Below are 15,639 nucleotides of genomic sequence, written 5' to 3' on the forward strand. Positions count from 1 at the left end.
TCAGGATGGACATGAGTCTGAGCAAGCTCCAGCAGATAGTGAAGGGCAGGGAAGTCTGGTGTGCTACAGTCCATGGGGTCACAAAGAGTCACTTAGTGACTGAATAACAACAACAGAGTACTGATCCTGTGCTCAATAATTTTGACTACATCATGCTCTCTATGTGCCTCTGTAACACCATCTTTGGTTTCATACTCCCCACAAAGTCTGGCAGATAGATGCTCAATGAATTAGTATGGAATCCATGATTGGACTGAAGCGATAATAATCCCCAAGTTTCTTTAAAATACTAATCTTGGGTGAAAGTTGAAATTATGTCCAACTTTCCATCCTGTCCCATCTCAGCTCTTCCATGTCCATCCCTCCCTTCCTCCTCCCCACCTGTTATTGGGTTAATTCCTGTACTCTGTGAAGCTCAAATCAGATATTCTGTCCACAAGAAGACATTACTTAAAACCTCCACAAGGTCAGGAACCTCTCTTTTGTATTCCACCCAAACCCAAGTAATCTCCATCCCCCTCAGCACCTCAGCAGATGGTGAGTTTCTTCAGGGCAACAACCTGTCATTCACCTTTGAGTCCCAGTAAATACAGCAACCACAGCTATTACTTCTGAAGTGCTTACTAAGGATCAGGTACTGTGTTAAGCATTTTATAGGCCTTGTCTCTCCCAGTCCTCACAACAGCCCTAAGAGGTAGAGGTTCATTTTAATAGATGAGGAAACTGAAGCTGGTCACTAGCTAGCAAGAGGAATTCAGGCCTTTGACTTCAAAGCCTGAGTTCTTAACCACTGTATTTTGATACTAGTTAAGTTCTCAAGAAATATTATTATTTGTTGAATATATGAACATTTTCCAAAGTCACTGGACTGTCATTTTTTTTTTTGGTGGGTGAGGGTGGGGAGTTGAAGAGTGATTAAGAGATGAAACAGGAGAAATCACAAAGGAAAAAATATGTATGTGTATATAATTAGTCCATGAATAAAATTCTCTCTCTCTCTCTCTATATATATATATCATAATAGAAACATATTGAACACTAGATTCACACAAACTTCCAACACTTGGTGCTTCATCTGGGAGCTCATATAAACCTTAGCATGAATCTCCCCTTAGAAAAAATTAAAACTAAAAAGACAAGAAAACCCAACAGAGTATTTATCACAATCCAAGGCTGCAAACCCAGCTCTGGGCTTGACCACATGAGGTCTGCAACATAGGACTGGGCTGCTCCTGGAACTCTAAAGCTGGCTGTCCTTGATCCATCCCGGTAGAGCCCAGCCACATCTAGGAGCTTCCTATATGTTTGTTTACAACGGTAAAACTTGGGCAAAAATGAGGCAATATTCTTTTTTGCTAAAATACAGCCTTATAGTGTTCAGGCAGATATGTTTCTATTGATTATAGTTTTTATTTGGCATGTTTTTTATTTGATGCGGTTTTGGTTTTTTTTTTGGTACTGATCTTTCTGTCTCTCTCTCTGTCTCTCTCTCTATATATACATATATGCTTGCTGTTGTTGTTGTCTAGCCACTAAGTTGTGCCTGACTCATGTGTAACTCCATGAACTTAGCCCTCTAAGCTCCTCTTTCCATGAAATTCTCCAGGCCGGAATACCGGATTAGGTTGCCCTTCCCTTCACCAGGGGTTCTTCTTGACCCAGGGATCTAACCTGCGTCTCCTGTACTGCAGGCAGATTCTTTACCATTTGAGCCACCTGGGAGGCCTTTAAGTTCTAAGTAAGTTCAGTTGCACAGTAATGTCTGACTCTTTGCAACCCCATGGACAGCAGCACGCCAGGCTTCCCTGTCCATCACCAACTCCTGGAGCTTACTCAAACTCATGTCCATAGAGTCGGTGACGCTATTCAACCATCTCATCCTCTGTTGTCCCCTTCTCCTCCTGCCTTCAATCTTTCCCAGAATCAGGGTCTTTTCCAATGAGCCAGTTCTTCACATCAGGTGTCCAAAGTATTGGAGTTTCAGTTTCAGCAGCAGTCCTTCCAATGAATATTCAGGACTAATTTTCTTTAGGATTGACTGGTTTGATCTCCTTGCAGTCCAAGGGACTCTCAAGAGTCTTCTCCAACACCACAGTTCAAAAGCATCAATTCTTTGACACTCAGCTTTCTTTATAGTCCAACTCTCACATCCATACATGGCTACTGGAAAAAGCCTATATATATACTGATAAAAATTAGTACATATATACTGATATCAATACACACACACACACACACACACACTCACACAGAGCCTCTTGATGAGGGTGAAAGAGGAGAGTGAAAAGCTGGCTTAAAACTCAACATTAAAAAAACTAAGATCATGGCATCTGGTCCCATCATTTCATGACATATAGAAAAGGAAAAAAGTGGAAGCAGTGACAGATTTTATTTTCTTGGGCTCCAAAATCACTGTGGACAGTGACTGCAGCCATGAAATTGAAAGACACTGTACCTTGGAATGAAAGCTATGACAAACCTAGACAGTGTATTAAAAAGCAAAGACATCACTTTACTGACAAAGATTCGTATAGTCAAGGCTATGGTTTTTCCAGTAGTCATGTATGGATGTGAGAGTTAGACCATAAAGAAGGGTAACCACTGAAGAATTGATGTTTTGGAATTGTGGTGCTGAAGAAGATTCTAGAGGGTCCCTTGAACTGCAAAGAGATCAAACCAGTCAATCCTAAAGGAAATCAACCCTGACTCTTCATTGGAATGACTGATGCTGAAGCTGAAACTCCAATACTTTGGCCACCTGATGTGAAGAGCTGACTCATTGGAAAATACCCTGATGCTAGGAAAGATTGAAGGCAAAAGGAGAAGTGGGTGGCAGATGAAGAGATGGTTAGATAGCATCACTGACTCAGTGGACATGAGTTTGAATAAACTCTGGGAGATGGAGAAGGACAGGGAAGCCTGGAGTGCCAGAGTCCATGGTGTCTCAAAAGAGTCAGACATGACTTAGGGACTGAACAACAGCAACATATACACAAAATACACACATCAGTACAAAAAAAAGTAAATATAAATATTTAAGCTCAGCTATAAGAATCCTCTCATAAACTGGTGTTAGAATGCAGTTTTAGTCAAGGCACGTTCAGCCAGAATGAGAAGGTGCTCCACCAAGAAGTGTTCAGTTTCACAAGCAAGTGGTGAAACTCTCCCTGACATCAGTGGATGAAAGGGCTCAGGGCTTGGAGATTTAGGGAGACCACAGGGCCAGTTCATGATGACATCATTAAGTAACAGCTCTCCTGCTCCTTTTTCCTGTCTTTCCTTCCCACTTTCCAAGCCCAGATATATCTGAAACCATGAAGATCAAGCTTGGAGAGGTGGGTATATAGCTGGTGAGACGTGAGAGAATTTGAACATACTTCATTTCCCCCTATTTCAAGACCAAGCTTGGTGGGGTGATGGAAGGGAAAAGCTAACATTTCAATTGAATTTAGAGTTTGGGTTATTTCTTGAATTGGTATTTTTGCTAATAGGCTGACAGTGAATATTGAGCTTTAAATTGATTAAAGAGTGTCCAGAAAAGTCGTGAGACCTTCTGAACTCTTCAGAGACAAGGCAAGAAATAGGTTGGAGGGCAGATTTATGGCACTGGCTCTATTTGTTTTGCAATCAATAACGAGGTATGGGTTCACTAGCCAGGAGTCATGTGCAATTTTAATTTCTGCACAGTGCAAAAGAAAACAGAGCACTAAAATGGTTAAGTCACATGCATAGTGTTGAGCTTTTACTTTCTTTAAATTACTTGGGTTCCTTTTGTGTGTGTGGATGTGCTCAGTCATGTCTGACTCTGCGACACCACAGACTATTGGCAGCCAGCCTCCTCTGTCTATGGAATTTTCCAGGCAAGAATACTGGAATGGGTTGCCATTTCCTCCTGCAGAGAATTCTCCCAACCCAGGGATTGAACCCGTGGTCTCTGCATCTCATGCATTGGCAGGTGGATTCTTTACTGTTGCACTCCCTGGGAAGCCCTCAGGTTGCTTATTATGAAACAGCTAAATACTGCCAAATGAAACCTTAGCTTTTAAAATGTGCTTTAATTACAGCTATTGTCTAAAATGATGGCCTAAAACCCTGAATGGAAAGCAAAACCAAAGGGGTGAACACCTGAAACGGAAATGCTATGTGAACAGATTCTACAGCCGTGTCCTGGCTGCTTCTCAGCCATTTACCTGTCCTCTTGTGGATGCTGATGTAGAATTGCTATATGACTCAGCTTATCCTTGTCCATCTTCACCAATCTGTTATAATGATTCCTGAATCTTCCATTGTTTTGTGACTCTCTCCCCTCCCTTATAAGCAAAAATGATTGTGACCTATATGCAGGGGGACCTGCAAGTTACTGACTGTAATTTTTACTTCCTGATTTTAATTCTTGTAAGACTATGAACCCTGACTTCAGTTCAGAAATGTGGCCAGTCTACACAAGTTATAATTATCTTCAGCTTATAAAGGTGTAGCCATTTACATTCTACCTCCAAGATTTTCTCATTATGCAAAATGCCTTCATGTACAATTAACAACAAAGACACAGAGTGCCTCATCACCCACTTGAGTAGCATTATTTCCAGCAAAGCCAGTCTTTTCAAGCAATGGGCTTTCTGAGGCCTTCCCAAGACACCCTCCATGCACTCCTTTCTCCTCACTTACCTCTTCCGTGGTGCTGGAGAAGGGTGGAGTAGTCCAGGGAACCCAAGATGTCATTCCAGCCATCCATAGACTGAGGTGCTGACTCTGGCTGCTGTTCTGGCTGTAGTTTTCCGGGGTACTTCTGGTGAAGGCCTCGGTGGTATTTCTAATAACGTGTCCCAGGCTATATGGAAGTGCATTAAAAGTAGTGGGGGTCTGGGGAGGAGCTGTGTTTCTAATGCTCCTTACTGAGACTTCAGTTCCCGGGCCAGCTGAGGTAAAGAAAGGACAGGTCCTAAAATTACCCTCATGTTCTATGCAGTCTCTATATAAAAACAGTTTTTCTTAGAAAAAGACCACTTTAACAATGGGCATGTAGATAAGTTTCAGTTACATGAAAAATAGAAGACAGTTTGAGTGTGACCATACTCATTTGCCCTGTCTGTGTCACCTTTTATCTTTTATCCATCTATCCAATTTACAAGGTGCAGGGAGAATTATGGAAACTGTGCTATCAGGGAGAAGCACAAAAAGAGGCTCAAGATGGAAAAGGTCTTTTTTTATAATTTAGCAAGATGTAAATATCAGCTGTTCTCTTAAATGTTAATAAAATAACCATGACCATTAAGCATCTTTTCCTTGAGATGTGGAGGACTGTTCAGGGTACCCGGTATATGCAGTTGCCAGATGTAGCAAATAAATATATGTGATGCCCAGTTAAATTACTATTTCACATAAATAACCAAAGACTCAGTGTATTTAATATATCCCCAATATACAACATTACAAAGATTATATTATATTGTATATTAGGAATATGCTTATACTAAAAATTGACATTTATCTGAAATTCAAACGTAACTGGGTATGGTATATTTTATCCAGCAACCCTACCTGTACATCTACTAAAGCTTTGATAACTGTTTGGACATTCTCCCTAGTTTCTGTTTGCTTTTATCTTCCTGAATTCGGTGCCACTAACTATCACTGCCATTGTGCCTGGCATATCTAGAGATGTACTCATTCCTGGGATGTCTTCTATAGGACAGATCCAACTGTACTATTAGTAATATGCCTTTACAACAGACTACAAGAAGCAGTCTTAATTCTGCATTCTTAATTGATTTAGGTGCTAGAATGTCCTTTTACACAGATACTAATCTATTGTTGGGATGCAAAAAATTCTATACGTGGAGATTAGTATTTTGGCTATTTCGAGCTTTGGCCAATGTCAATCCCCTGAGTTGATTATTACCTAAGACAATTTTAGCTCTCATATCCTCAGAAAAAAAAAGATTTAATGGTGAGGTGAGGGCAGAGACAAGCTTCCATATACCTAGCATGTAATTATGTGTCTTCACATGTCAGCCTATGTTTACTCTTCTTCACCAAGATGTTGGTAAGTTCTCTTCTTGAGAACTATTTTTTTTAGTCAGTTTATAGAATTCAATGGATGAAACAAGACTTTCCCCAAGTTAGGTAAATGATCAAAGCACTCTTGAAATTTCTTTTGCAAATAACATAGCTTATCACCATTGCAAGTAGCTTTGAGATATCTTATGGAAAAAATTCTACTCTTCTGTAACTGTCTTTAATTAACCTTCTAAATGTATTTTTTAAACACTCTAAACCAAACAAGTTCATTTTCCAGTTTAGGACACCACCTTTTTCCAAAGAAAGAACCTACAGAATATTCAAGTCTGGTACCCCTTCATTTTGTGTCTGTGTTTTAACTTGTGCTATTTAAAGAACAGGAAGGAAATTTTAGTCTTAACATTTAATTTCCAAATTTTGTGAATTTCAAAACAAACTTTGTTAGGCATCACAATCGCCTTTGGAGCTTGTTGGAATATTGAAGCCTTTCTGCCTCACTCCCTACCCCCAAATTATGATCTAGTATATCTGGTGTGGGATCTAGCACCTGCATTTCTAATACATTTCTCAGGTGTAATATACATCTAAATATATAATTTTATCCACATGTACAATATGAGCCAAAGCTGAATTCTAATCATGTCTTATGTGGGAATTGAAGAATTATGAAGTAGATGAAAAGAAAGAAAAATCCATCATAGAAATACATAAGGTGATTAAAATAATTTCACCTTTCCATTGCCTGAACTCTTTGTTGAAATGGGTGTTATGAAATTATACTAAAATTAGTAGATCTCTGTGTGTTTTGGGTTCTACAATTCTTCTGATGTTCTTTTAAAGGTATATATATTTTACAGTTTATGAAGGAACAAGATGTGTTTTGACAAATGCAAGGAAAAGTTCCTACACAATGGAACAATATGTTGAAGCTATTTTTAAAAAGCTTTATTGTACCATTGCTAGTACATTGTTTCCACATTATACACAATTCCTCTTAGAACACAATTCAAAATAAGGCGGACCATCCTGGGTCCAATCTAAGAAGTTTAGTACTTAATGTAGAAAAAACAAAGCTTAGCACTTAGAGCTCACCTATAAAATGATTTGCAATGACTGTGTCATATCAAGACCATATTTCAAATACATTTCTTTAAAAAGCAATATGCATTTTAGTTTATTAATTCATCTATGATTGCCTCAGAAATAATCAATAATAGAAATGGAATTTTTGTATAATGATAGTGGAGACAATACACAATTTGTTAGTTTCCCTCTTTTAAATGATTAAAAAAATGTTCAAGCATATTGAAAGCAAGAACTTGAATAAAACTCATTTTGGAGATATAAAATTTAAACTATATTGATACTTTCTATTCTGTAGGAAGATGCCAAATGTAATATGCCCTTTAAAAGTGGGAAAGCAATCTGGAAAAGAGATAAATGAAACAGAAGATACCTTAGAAAAATGATGATTTGTATATATATATTTATACATAAATATTTAAATTAATATACAAGATCTATTAAATCAGATTTGACTAGAATAAAGTGAAAGGTCTGGGCATTATAATATTCTGAATAATTATTAGAAATGTTAAAATAAATAATTAAAATTTCAGAAAATGTAGTCAATGAAATAAAGAATACATTTAAAAATACACATGCCTAAAATTTGAAAAAGTGAGTTAGAAAGTGAAAAATTTTTGAAAAGAGTACCAAAGATGGAGAATTTACAAACAATAGGAGGCATAACAACCAAGAAGGCATAATCAGGGGTTACTTTTTTTTAAGAAACTTAAAAAAGATGCAAGATTAGGAAAAAGTAAAATTAATAAATGGAAGTTGATACCAAGACATAGGATAGTAAAACATCAAAGCATAGCATAGTAAAAAATTTAGATTAAAAAATGAAAGTTTAGCCAATCAAAGAAATGCTTTTCAATAGCCAATTACTACTCAACTACTGTACTATGGTTTGTTATATGACGATGAGCCTGGTTTATCCTAATGTCCCACGTTTTCTTTTGGAAAAACGCACACACAAACATTGGAAAAGGATGAAATGGTGGTGTAGAAGGATGGAGAGAGAAGAATGGTTTATTAGTTCATGGCTACGAGGCTTTGGAGGAGACACGCTCAGCCAGAGCCTCAACAGGGTTAGGGCAAAAGCAGGTGGAAAGTGGGTGAATAACTTGGTGTGCCCAGGGCTGGCTCATCTGTTAGGCACAACACAAACACTGCCTAGGGCTCATGATTTTTAGGGTTCATGAAATGATTTAATTTCTTTGAAAATAATTTTTAACAAAGAACATTCAGATCAGATCAGATCAGTCGCTCAGTCGTGTCCGACTCTTTGCGACCCCATGAATCGCAGCACGCCAGGCCTCCCTGTCCATCACCAACTCCCGGAGTTCACTCAGACTCACGTCCATCGAGTCAGTGCTTTGACTCTATCCCTTCATTCTTTCTGGAGTTATTTCTCCACTGATCTCCAGTAGCATATTGGGCACCTACTGACCTGGGGAGTTTCTCTTTTAGTATCCTATCATTTTGCCTTTTCATACTGTTCATGGGGTTCTCAAGGCAAGAATACTGAAGTGGTTTGCCATTCCCTTCTCCAGTGGACCACATTCTCTCAGATCTCTCTACCCGCCTGTCTTGGGTTGCCCCACCGGCATGGCTTAGTTTCATTGAGTTAGACAAGGCTGTGGTCCTAGTGTGATTAGATTGACTAGTTTTCTGTGAGTATGGTTTCAGTGTGTTTGCCCTCTGATGCCCTCTTGCAACACCTACCATCTTACTTGGGTTTCTCTTACCTTGGGCGTGGGGTATCTCTTCACGTTCAGGGTCAAATAAAATGTTAATTTTTTTTCACACATTGTGAATAAATGAGAATGCTAGGATCAAGATAATCTATTAATTTATTTTTTTTTTTCCAAGTGGAGGAAGGAACCCACAAAGATATGTGCACAGGGCCATGAAAGTCATATGCAGCCTTGGGTGTGCCCTGATAAGTTTAATGATGTGTCACAGGCTGAAAATCGTTGAGCAACTCCGGATGCTATGTTAGATGTTTTTCAGTGATCATAGAAAGCATATATTAATACTCAATGACCAGATGATTTTCAATGATCATGTAAATAAATGGTTAATTGCAAAGTCCATGTTGTTATAATGATGCAAGGAGGAAACTCTAAAATGTCTGTGACAGCCAATTTGGTCAGAGTTTGTGTATACAAAGACACTTTCTGTTTTGGTTTGTTCATTTCCCATCAAGCTGTCTGTATTTACAAGCACTACTACCAATCACCAGAGGAAATAGCTGCTGAAACCCAGTGCCCCAAGAGCGTATATGATTGCTTACCTATTACAATGCTTATGGATTTTATTCCCTCACTCATATGACTACAATGAAACAGTTACTTTAACCAGCAGGTATATCAAGCCAGCCAACAGTATGATTCACTTCAGCAGTGAGATTTCGTAGTAATTTTACTAACTCAGCCATATCAGGGACACTTGAAAATATGTCTGGAAAAATTTGCTTCTCCTCAGACAAAAAATGAAATCTGAATGAATGAATCTGTAGCAGATCCGCAATAAATGTTGACTGGTTGGCTGACATATACAATGTTACTCTTCATACAATATGAAACATCTTAGTGAAAGTAACAATTTTAGACAGTTATCCTGGGTGTTTATACTTGTAAGGAGACTTGGAATTCCTTGGAATAGGTATTCAAACCATAGACAGAATTTTGTACTCTTCATTTGGAAGTCCTAGAACTATTTGAGTATGGTCTACCATCAATAGATTGGTGCTGGTGTTGTGGAACCCCTTTTCAAGTTTAGAATGTTTTTATTTTCCTGTCTTAAGGATTATTTGCTTAGATATGCTTGCAAATATGTAATATCCTTTGAGAAGATTTCTCTGTTTCTCATGTAAAAGAGGGAGCCCAATGAATGAGTTATTTTCCATATTGTGTAGGTCCATAAAACTTCAATAATTCGGTCCCCATAACCTGTGTTGTCTGTGGGGATAAGACTTTTCCTGTTGGAATAGATAATACTGTAACTGTTAATGGCTTGGTGGGTTTAAAAATTCTGCTTGATTTGGGAAGAAGAGAAAATCAATAATCAGGACTTCAATAGTGGTATAAAAATAGTCCTTAGCTTTCCTTAATTGTTCCCTATTATTCTAATGTGCATACTCAGTCACTCAGTTGTGTCCAACTCTTTGCGACCCCAACCATGGGACTTTCCAGGCAAGAGTACTGGAGTGGGTTGCCATTTCCTCCTCCAGGAGATCTTCCCAACCCAGGGATCAAATGCTTGTCTCCTGGATTCTCTACCACAGAAGAGCCACCTGGGAATCACTGTAATTCTGATATTTAACACCTTTTAGAAGTTGAAACACATTTAGCCAGCACTTGTTGACCATGGGAACCAAGATTACCTTTAAAGGAGATAAAGATTTCTAAGTTATGATTCCTGCTCTGAAGAGGTTTATAGCATAATAGTTGAGTCTTTCTAACTTTTTTTCTTTTGCATCTCCTGTATATACAAACAACTTAGTCATGGAGAAAAAAAATGTTTAACTGAATTTTAAGTGAACTTTCCTAGAAATGTACAAGTACCCCTCCCCCAAAGTGTAGGCTGATATAATTTTCCCTTTAGCTTAAAAGATTTTTCCTAGCAGGAAGCCCTTAGGAGTGCCATGTTTCAAGAGTTTGTAAATTAGAAATTTGGACGTCAGAATGCATTTTTACTCTTAAAGCAATAATAATCTTAAAAAAATCAAATGTGTCATTATATAAAATTGCTATATGCTTGGGAATAGAATAAAATTTGGTTTTTCCTTATTGACTTATTGATGACTGCCTTGTGTGAATTTATGGAGACTGAGAAACGATACACAAAATATTTCTAAAAGCTATACTCAATACAGTGACTCCAAAGATGTGGCTATATGGAGGAAATATTTGAATCTGTCAATCACTTCTTTTATTGACACCTTGCTGAAGGTAAGATGGTTTCCAGATAGCTGGATATCTGGCAACTGACTGACAAAAGAATATATAGGGAAAAGGAAATTTTGTCATTTCAGCCAGATATATTGGCATTTTGGAAGCAATGCTTTTTATTACTCCCTACTCAGAATAATAGCTATAAGGTTCTAATTTTAAAAATTGATCTTAAAAGTTTTTTTAAAAATAAGAGTCTGTCTACCATATACATTATGTTTTTTGTTGGGGGAGGGGATCCAAAATGAATTTGTGTAGTATATTCTTTAAGAGTAAACTTAAAATTCAAAGGGAATGGTAAAAAATCTAAATCCATCTTTTCTTTAACTTGGTGATCTACTATGATCCTGGTGATCCTGGTTCTACATAACCTATATATTCTTTTTAATTGGATTCCCACGAATCGTGTCCCATTAAACGCTATTCTGGGCTTCCCCTGTGGCTCAGCTGGTAAACAAGCTGCCTGCAATGTGGGAGACCTGGCTTCAATCCCTGGGTTGGGAAGATCCCCTGGAGAAGGGAAAGGCTATCCACTCCAGTATTCTGGCCTGGAGAATTCCACGGACTCTATAGTCCATGGGGTCGCAAAGAGCGACAGGACTGCAACTTTCACTCACAAACTCTATTCTATTTGTTCCATTAAATGGTTGTTTTAAGGGGTTTTATAGAAATATAAATTACATGAAAGTTTGAAAAGATAGGTTAATTTTACATTCCTCTCCTAATAAAAATCATTGCAGTAGCACTGATTATTTGAGGAAATCTGACCCTAGTACAGGTTCTTGTATTAAAAACCTTCTTATTAACTTTTGAATCGAATTTTGACCCACTTTGGAAACCTATTTGATTCATCCTATTATAGAGGGGCTTGAGTAAAGGAGAGGAAGAAGAAAAAAGACATCTTAGTGAAAATGAAGCACAGTTAAATTATGACAAAATTCAGTGGACATTCAAAGAAACGTTTAAAAAATTTAAGAAGTATCGAATTAAAAAAAAACTATCATTTAATGTGACACACTGGCAAGAATATATATTGGAGGAAGGGATATTTTTTTTCTACTCACACTCATTATAACTATTTCCTTGTTTGCCTTCCCATTATCCTAAGGAGCAAGGCATATTTACTGATTCTTAGGTTTGGCTGCATATTGGAAGTATTTAAAAATATAATTCCTGAGTTAGTTGACCTAGAGGATGAAGCCAGAATATTAATACTATTTCACGTTTATTGTATTCTGATGTAAAGCTTGGGTTGAGAATCACTGGTGTAGGGTACTTCAGTTACCAGCACAAGTTCTGGCACCTAGTATTAGTAGAGAAATATTACTTAAATATTTGAATGGCATTATGAATGTTTCTTCTATGAAACAAATATGAAATATATAGCCCAGGTTTTGACCTTCACAAGTATGCTTTTACTGATGAGCCTAATAAAAAAACAATATATCCTCTACATGAACAACATGCATTGTGTCCGACTCTTTGTGACCCCATGGACGGTAGCCTACCAGGCTCCGCAATCCATGGGATTTTCCAGGCAAGAATACTGGAGTGGGCTGCCATTTCCTTCTCCAGGGGATCTTCCCAACCCAGGGATCAAACCCGGGTCTCCTGCATTGCAGACAGACGCTCTACCATCTGAGCCACTAGGGAAGCCCACTTAAAAGTATAGTATTTATTAGCTCTTAAGAAAAGGTATTTGGAGTTCATTCATTACAAACATCTACATGAAATTTAACATTTCACAATGAACTCTCTAGAAAATCAGTGAGTGTTCATGCTATGGGTCAACCAATATCATTCTGTACAGTTAGAGAAGGAAAAAGTCTGTTGGCAAAAGTATATGTTGCACCTATGTATATTCAAATATAAGATACTTTTTTGTATTGGAATTGTTCAAATTTTAACTCTGCTTTTTCTAGAGGTCCATTTTTTTCCCCCTCAACACACATTATCAGGCGTTTTGGATATGGCATGTTCAGTGGTTACCTGCAAGTAGTCTATTATATCTACTTTACTTTTGAAATGTATATCATTAGACATGTTTTGTGTGAAGGTTAAAAGAAATAGTTTTTCCATGAATTATCTTCTATCTTGAATAATCCATATCTATTGAATTCATATGTGCTTTTTAAAAGTTCTAATGAAAGAATATTCTTCTAAGGTTTGATTGGGAGTTAGGGAGGAATCTCACTGCTTGGGTATAACCATACACCATACAACCGAAATATTTACAATGTTCCTGTGTTGTTTAGGATAGGCCTAGGTAGATGAACTACAGGAAAGGAACAGTTTGGATGGTGCTATGTGATGTATTCTCCCTGATAAAGTTGAATTTCATAATTAAATTTTATATTTCTATCTTATTCTCATATCAGAAGTCTTTATAAGAACAGAGACTTTTCTTGTACTATAGAAGAGCCCATTTAATTGGCACCTACTTAGATGTTTAATTTATCAAGTGAATGAGTGACGTAAAATTGTTCAAAGATCAGTGTGGTGAAAAAACTCATATAAGTCTCAAAAATAAAGACCTAATAAAAAGAGTTAAATGTACAGTGGATGCTGATCCTGAAATGAGGCTATGAATTAAAATTATTTGGGGAACTTTTTAAAAAGCATCCAGTGTCATGCCCAAATATAGATTTCTTGGAATCAAATCTTGGAAACAACAGTAAAGGAAGAAGTGATGGCAATGATTCATTTTACTCCTCTCTACCAGGTGATTCTGAATGTAGCCAATTGGGCAAGAATCCTACGGATGAGCATGTGGAAACTACTATAAAATGGAACACATATTGGACAAGGAGTCAAGAAACAGGTTCTCAACAAAGTCATACTGTATAGCACATGGAACTCTGCTCAGTGTTATGTGGCAGTCTGGATAGAGGGGAGTTTGGGGGAGAATGGATACATGTGTATCTATGGCTGAGTCCCTTCACTGTTCAGCTGAAACTATCACAATGCTGTTTGCTAATCTGCTATACTCTAATACAAAAAAAAGGTAAAACAAACAAACAAACAAAAAAAACCCCTGGGTTCTAATCTATACCTCTGTTATTTAATTATTTGGGACAATTCACTTTACCTTGACAAATTTTAATCTTAAGGAAGGGCTTCATTTCTAGAAAATTCTCCAGTTATTTATAGCTAGTATGTAGCAATTCTTTTATCCTCCATGACTTCCTAAAGCAAACCTCTAATGAAAGAGTAAATAAGCAATAAGATGATTAAGTAAAATAGAAAATTAAGCTGTATCAAAAAATAAATATTCCTAGTCTAGGACTGAACTGTATGTTGTACCAGAAATTTATGCTTGTGTATACAAGTTTTTATATGTTCATCATCTAGGTTATATTCATCAATGATCAACAAATTAGAAGATTCTATAGCTGCACATTGGTTCTTAACATTTCAAAGATACTACCTCCAAAAAAATCTACCCCTAACATTAGTACAAGAGATTTACAAAAGCATAACATATTATCTTCCCAGTCTTATCAGGCACCATTTTGATGTTCTAATAGCTCCTCATAATCAGAGAACAGAAGTGTCTACATCAGCAAAATTATTAATTTCCTTATCATTGCATTTAGTCATTACCTGTGTATGGTATAGATATTTACATTCCCACATCTAGTAGTATTTAGCCAAAGTGCTTAATGTTTGACACAAAAGAGAGGCTCAAGAAATATTTGTTGAATTAATAAAAGAAGCAAGGAAAAAAAAGGAAGGAAGCATGAGAGATAGACAGAAAAAGGAAAGTTGGGCTTATTTTAACGAAGATAATGAAGTTTTCCAAGTTAGTGTGTACCACACAATCCATTTCCATTAGCTTATGAATCTTCCACTGGAATTTTGTTGGAGCATGTGGACTTCCCTTAAATGCAAAACAGCAAGATATTTAACAGAACTTTCAGAATCAATTCTGAAAGGAAGAACTCACCTTTTTTAGAGCAGAGGCTTTCATTGACTGGTTTTCCCTCCTCGTTGACATCTATTTTCATCCAGCTATGGAGGTACTTTCTGCCCTTCTTGACCACTACCCTGACGCCTTGTTTCTTGAGAAAGAGAGAGGTATTTTCCACCTCAAGGAACCCTTCCTTCTCATAGCAAGTCCATCGAGGAGCCTGGGAGCAGGGGGCAAAGATGGCGGCTCGGCCAGGGCCACCAGAGGAATTGGAGATGCCCAGGCATAGAGCAGATTTAACATGAAGGAGCTTTCCATCCTCGGTCCACATCCACTGCTGGTTCTGGTTTGTCTTATTGCACAAGTCCATGACCACTCTCCCATTTTTGAAAAGACATTGTTGTTTCTGGACATGGACAATCTGAAACCCCTCTGGAAGATGAGAAGCTCATCAAGTGCTATGCAACAAACCATAAAACCCACCAGAAAACAAAGCAACCCACCCACAAATCAGCCTGGTCAAAATACAAGGTTTACTTATCTTTTGCAATTGCTATCATTTAAAGTGAATAGTTCCAGATTCAACACATGTGATTTAAAAATCCCAAAACAAACAATGCAAATATGTCACACTTAGCTTCTTTTCTTTTCCTTTCACATGGTTTAGGGAAGAAAATACGCCCC

The 15,639-nt window shown here is 37.5% G+C and overlaps 1 protein-coding gene across 2 annotated transcripts in view; it reads right to left on the reverse strand.

Annotated features, from left to right (window-relative positions):
• PTPRB (protein tyrosine phosphatase receptor type B) overlaps positions 1-15,639 on the reverse strand; it is a 129,177-nt gene that overhangs the window by 112,427 nt on the left and 1,111 nt on the right. For both annotated transcript variants that reach the window (XM_055580480.1, XM_055580470.1), the window contains exons 2-3: positions 14,992-15,387; positions 4,669-4,919 (exon numbers count right to left, since the gene is read on the reverse strand). In XM_055580480.1, coding sequence (XP_055436455.1) covers positions 4,669-4,919; positions 14,992-15,387 — 647 coding nt within the window. The remainder of the gene's footprint in view (positions 1-4,668; positions 4,920-14,991; positions 15,388-15,639) is intronic.

This window comes from Bubalus kerabau, chromosome 1 (assembly GCF_029407905.1).
Source record: "Bubalus kerabau isolate K-KA32 ecotype Philippines breed swamp buffalo chromosome 1, PCC_UOA_SB_1v2, whole genome shotgun sequence".
NCBI classification, from domain to species: Eukaryota; Metazoa; Chordata; class Mammalia; order Artiodactyla; family Bovidae; genus Bubalus; species Bubalus kerabau.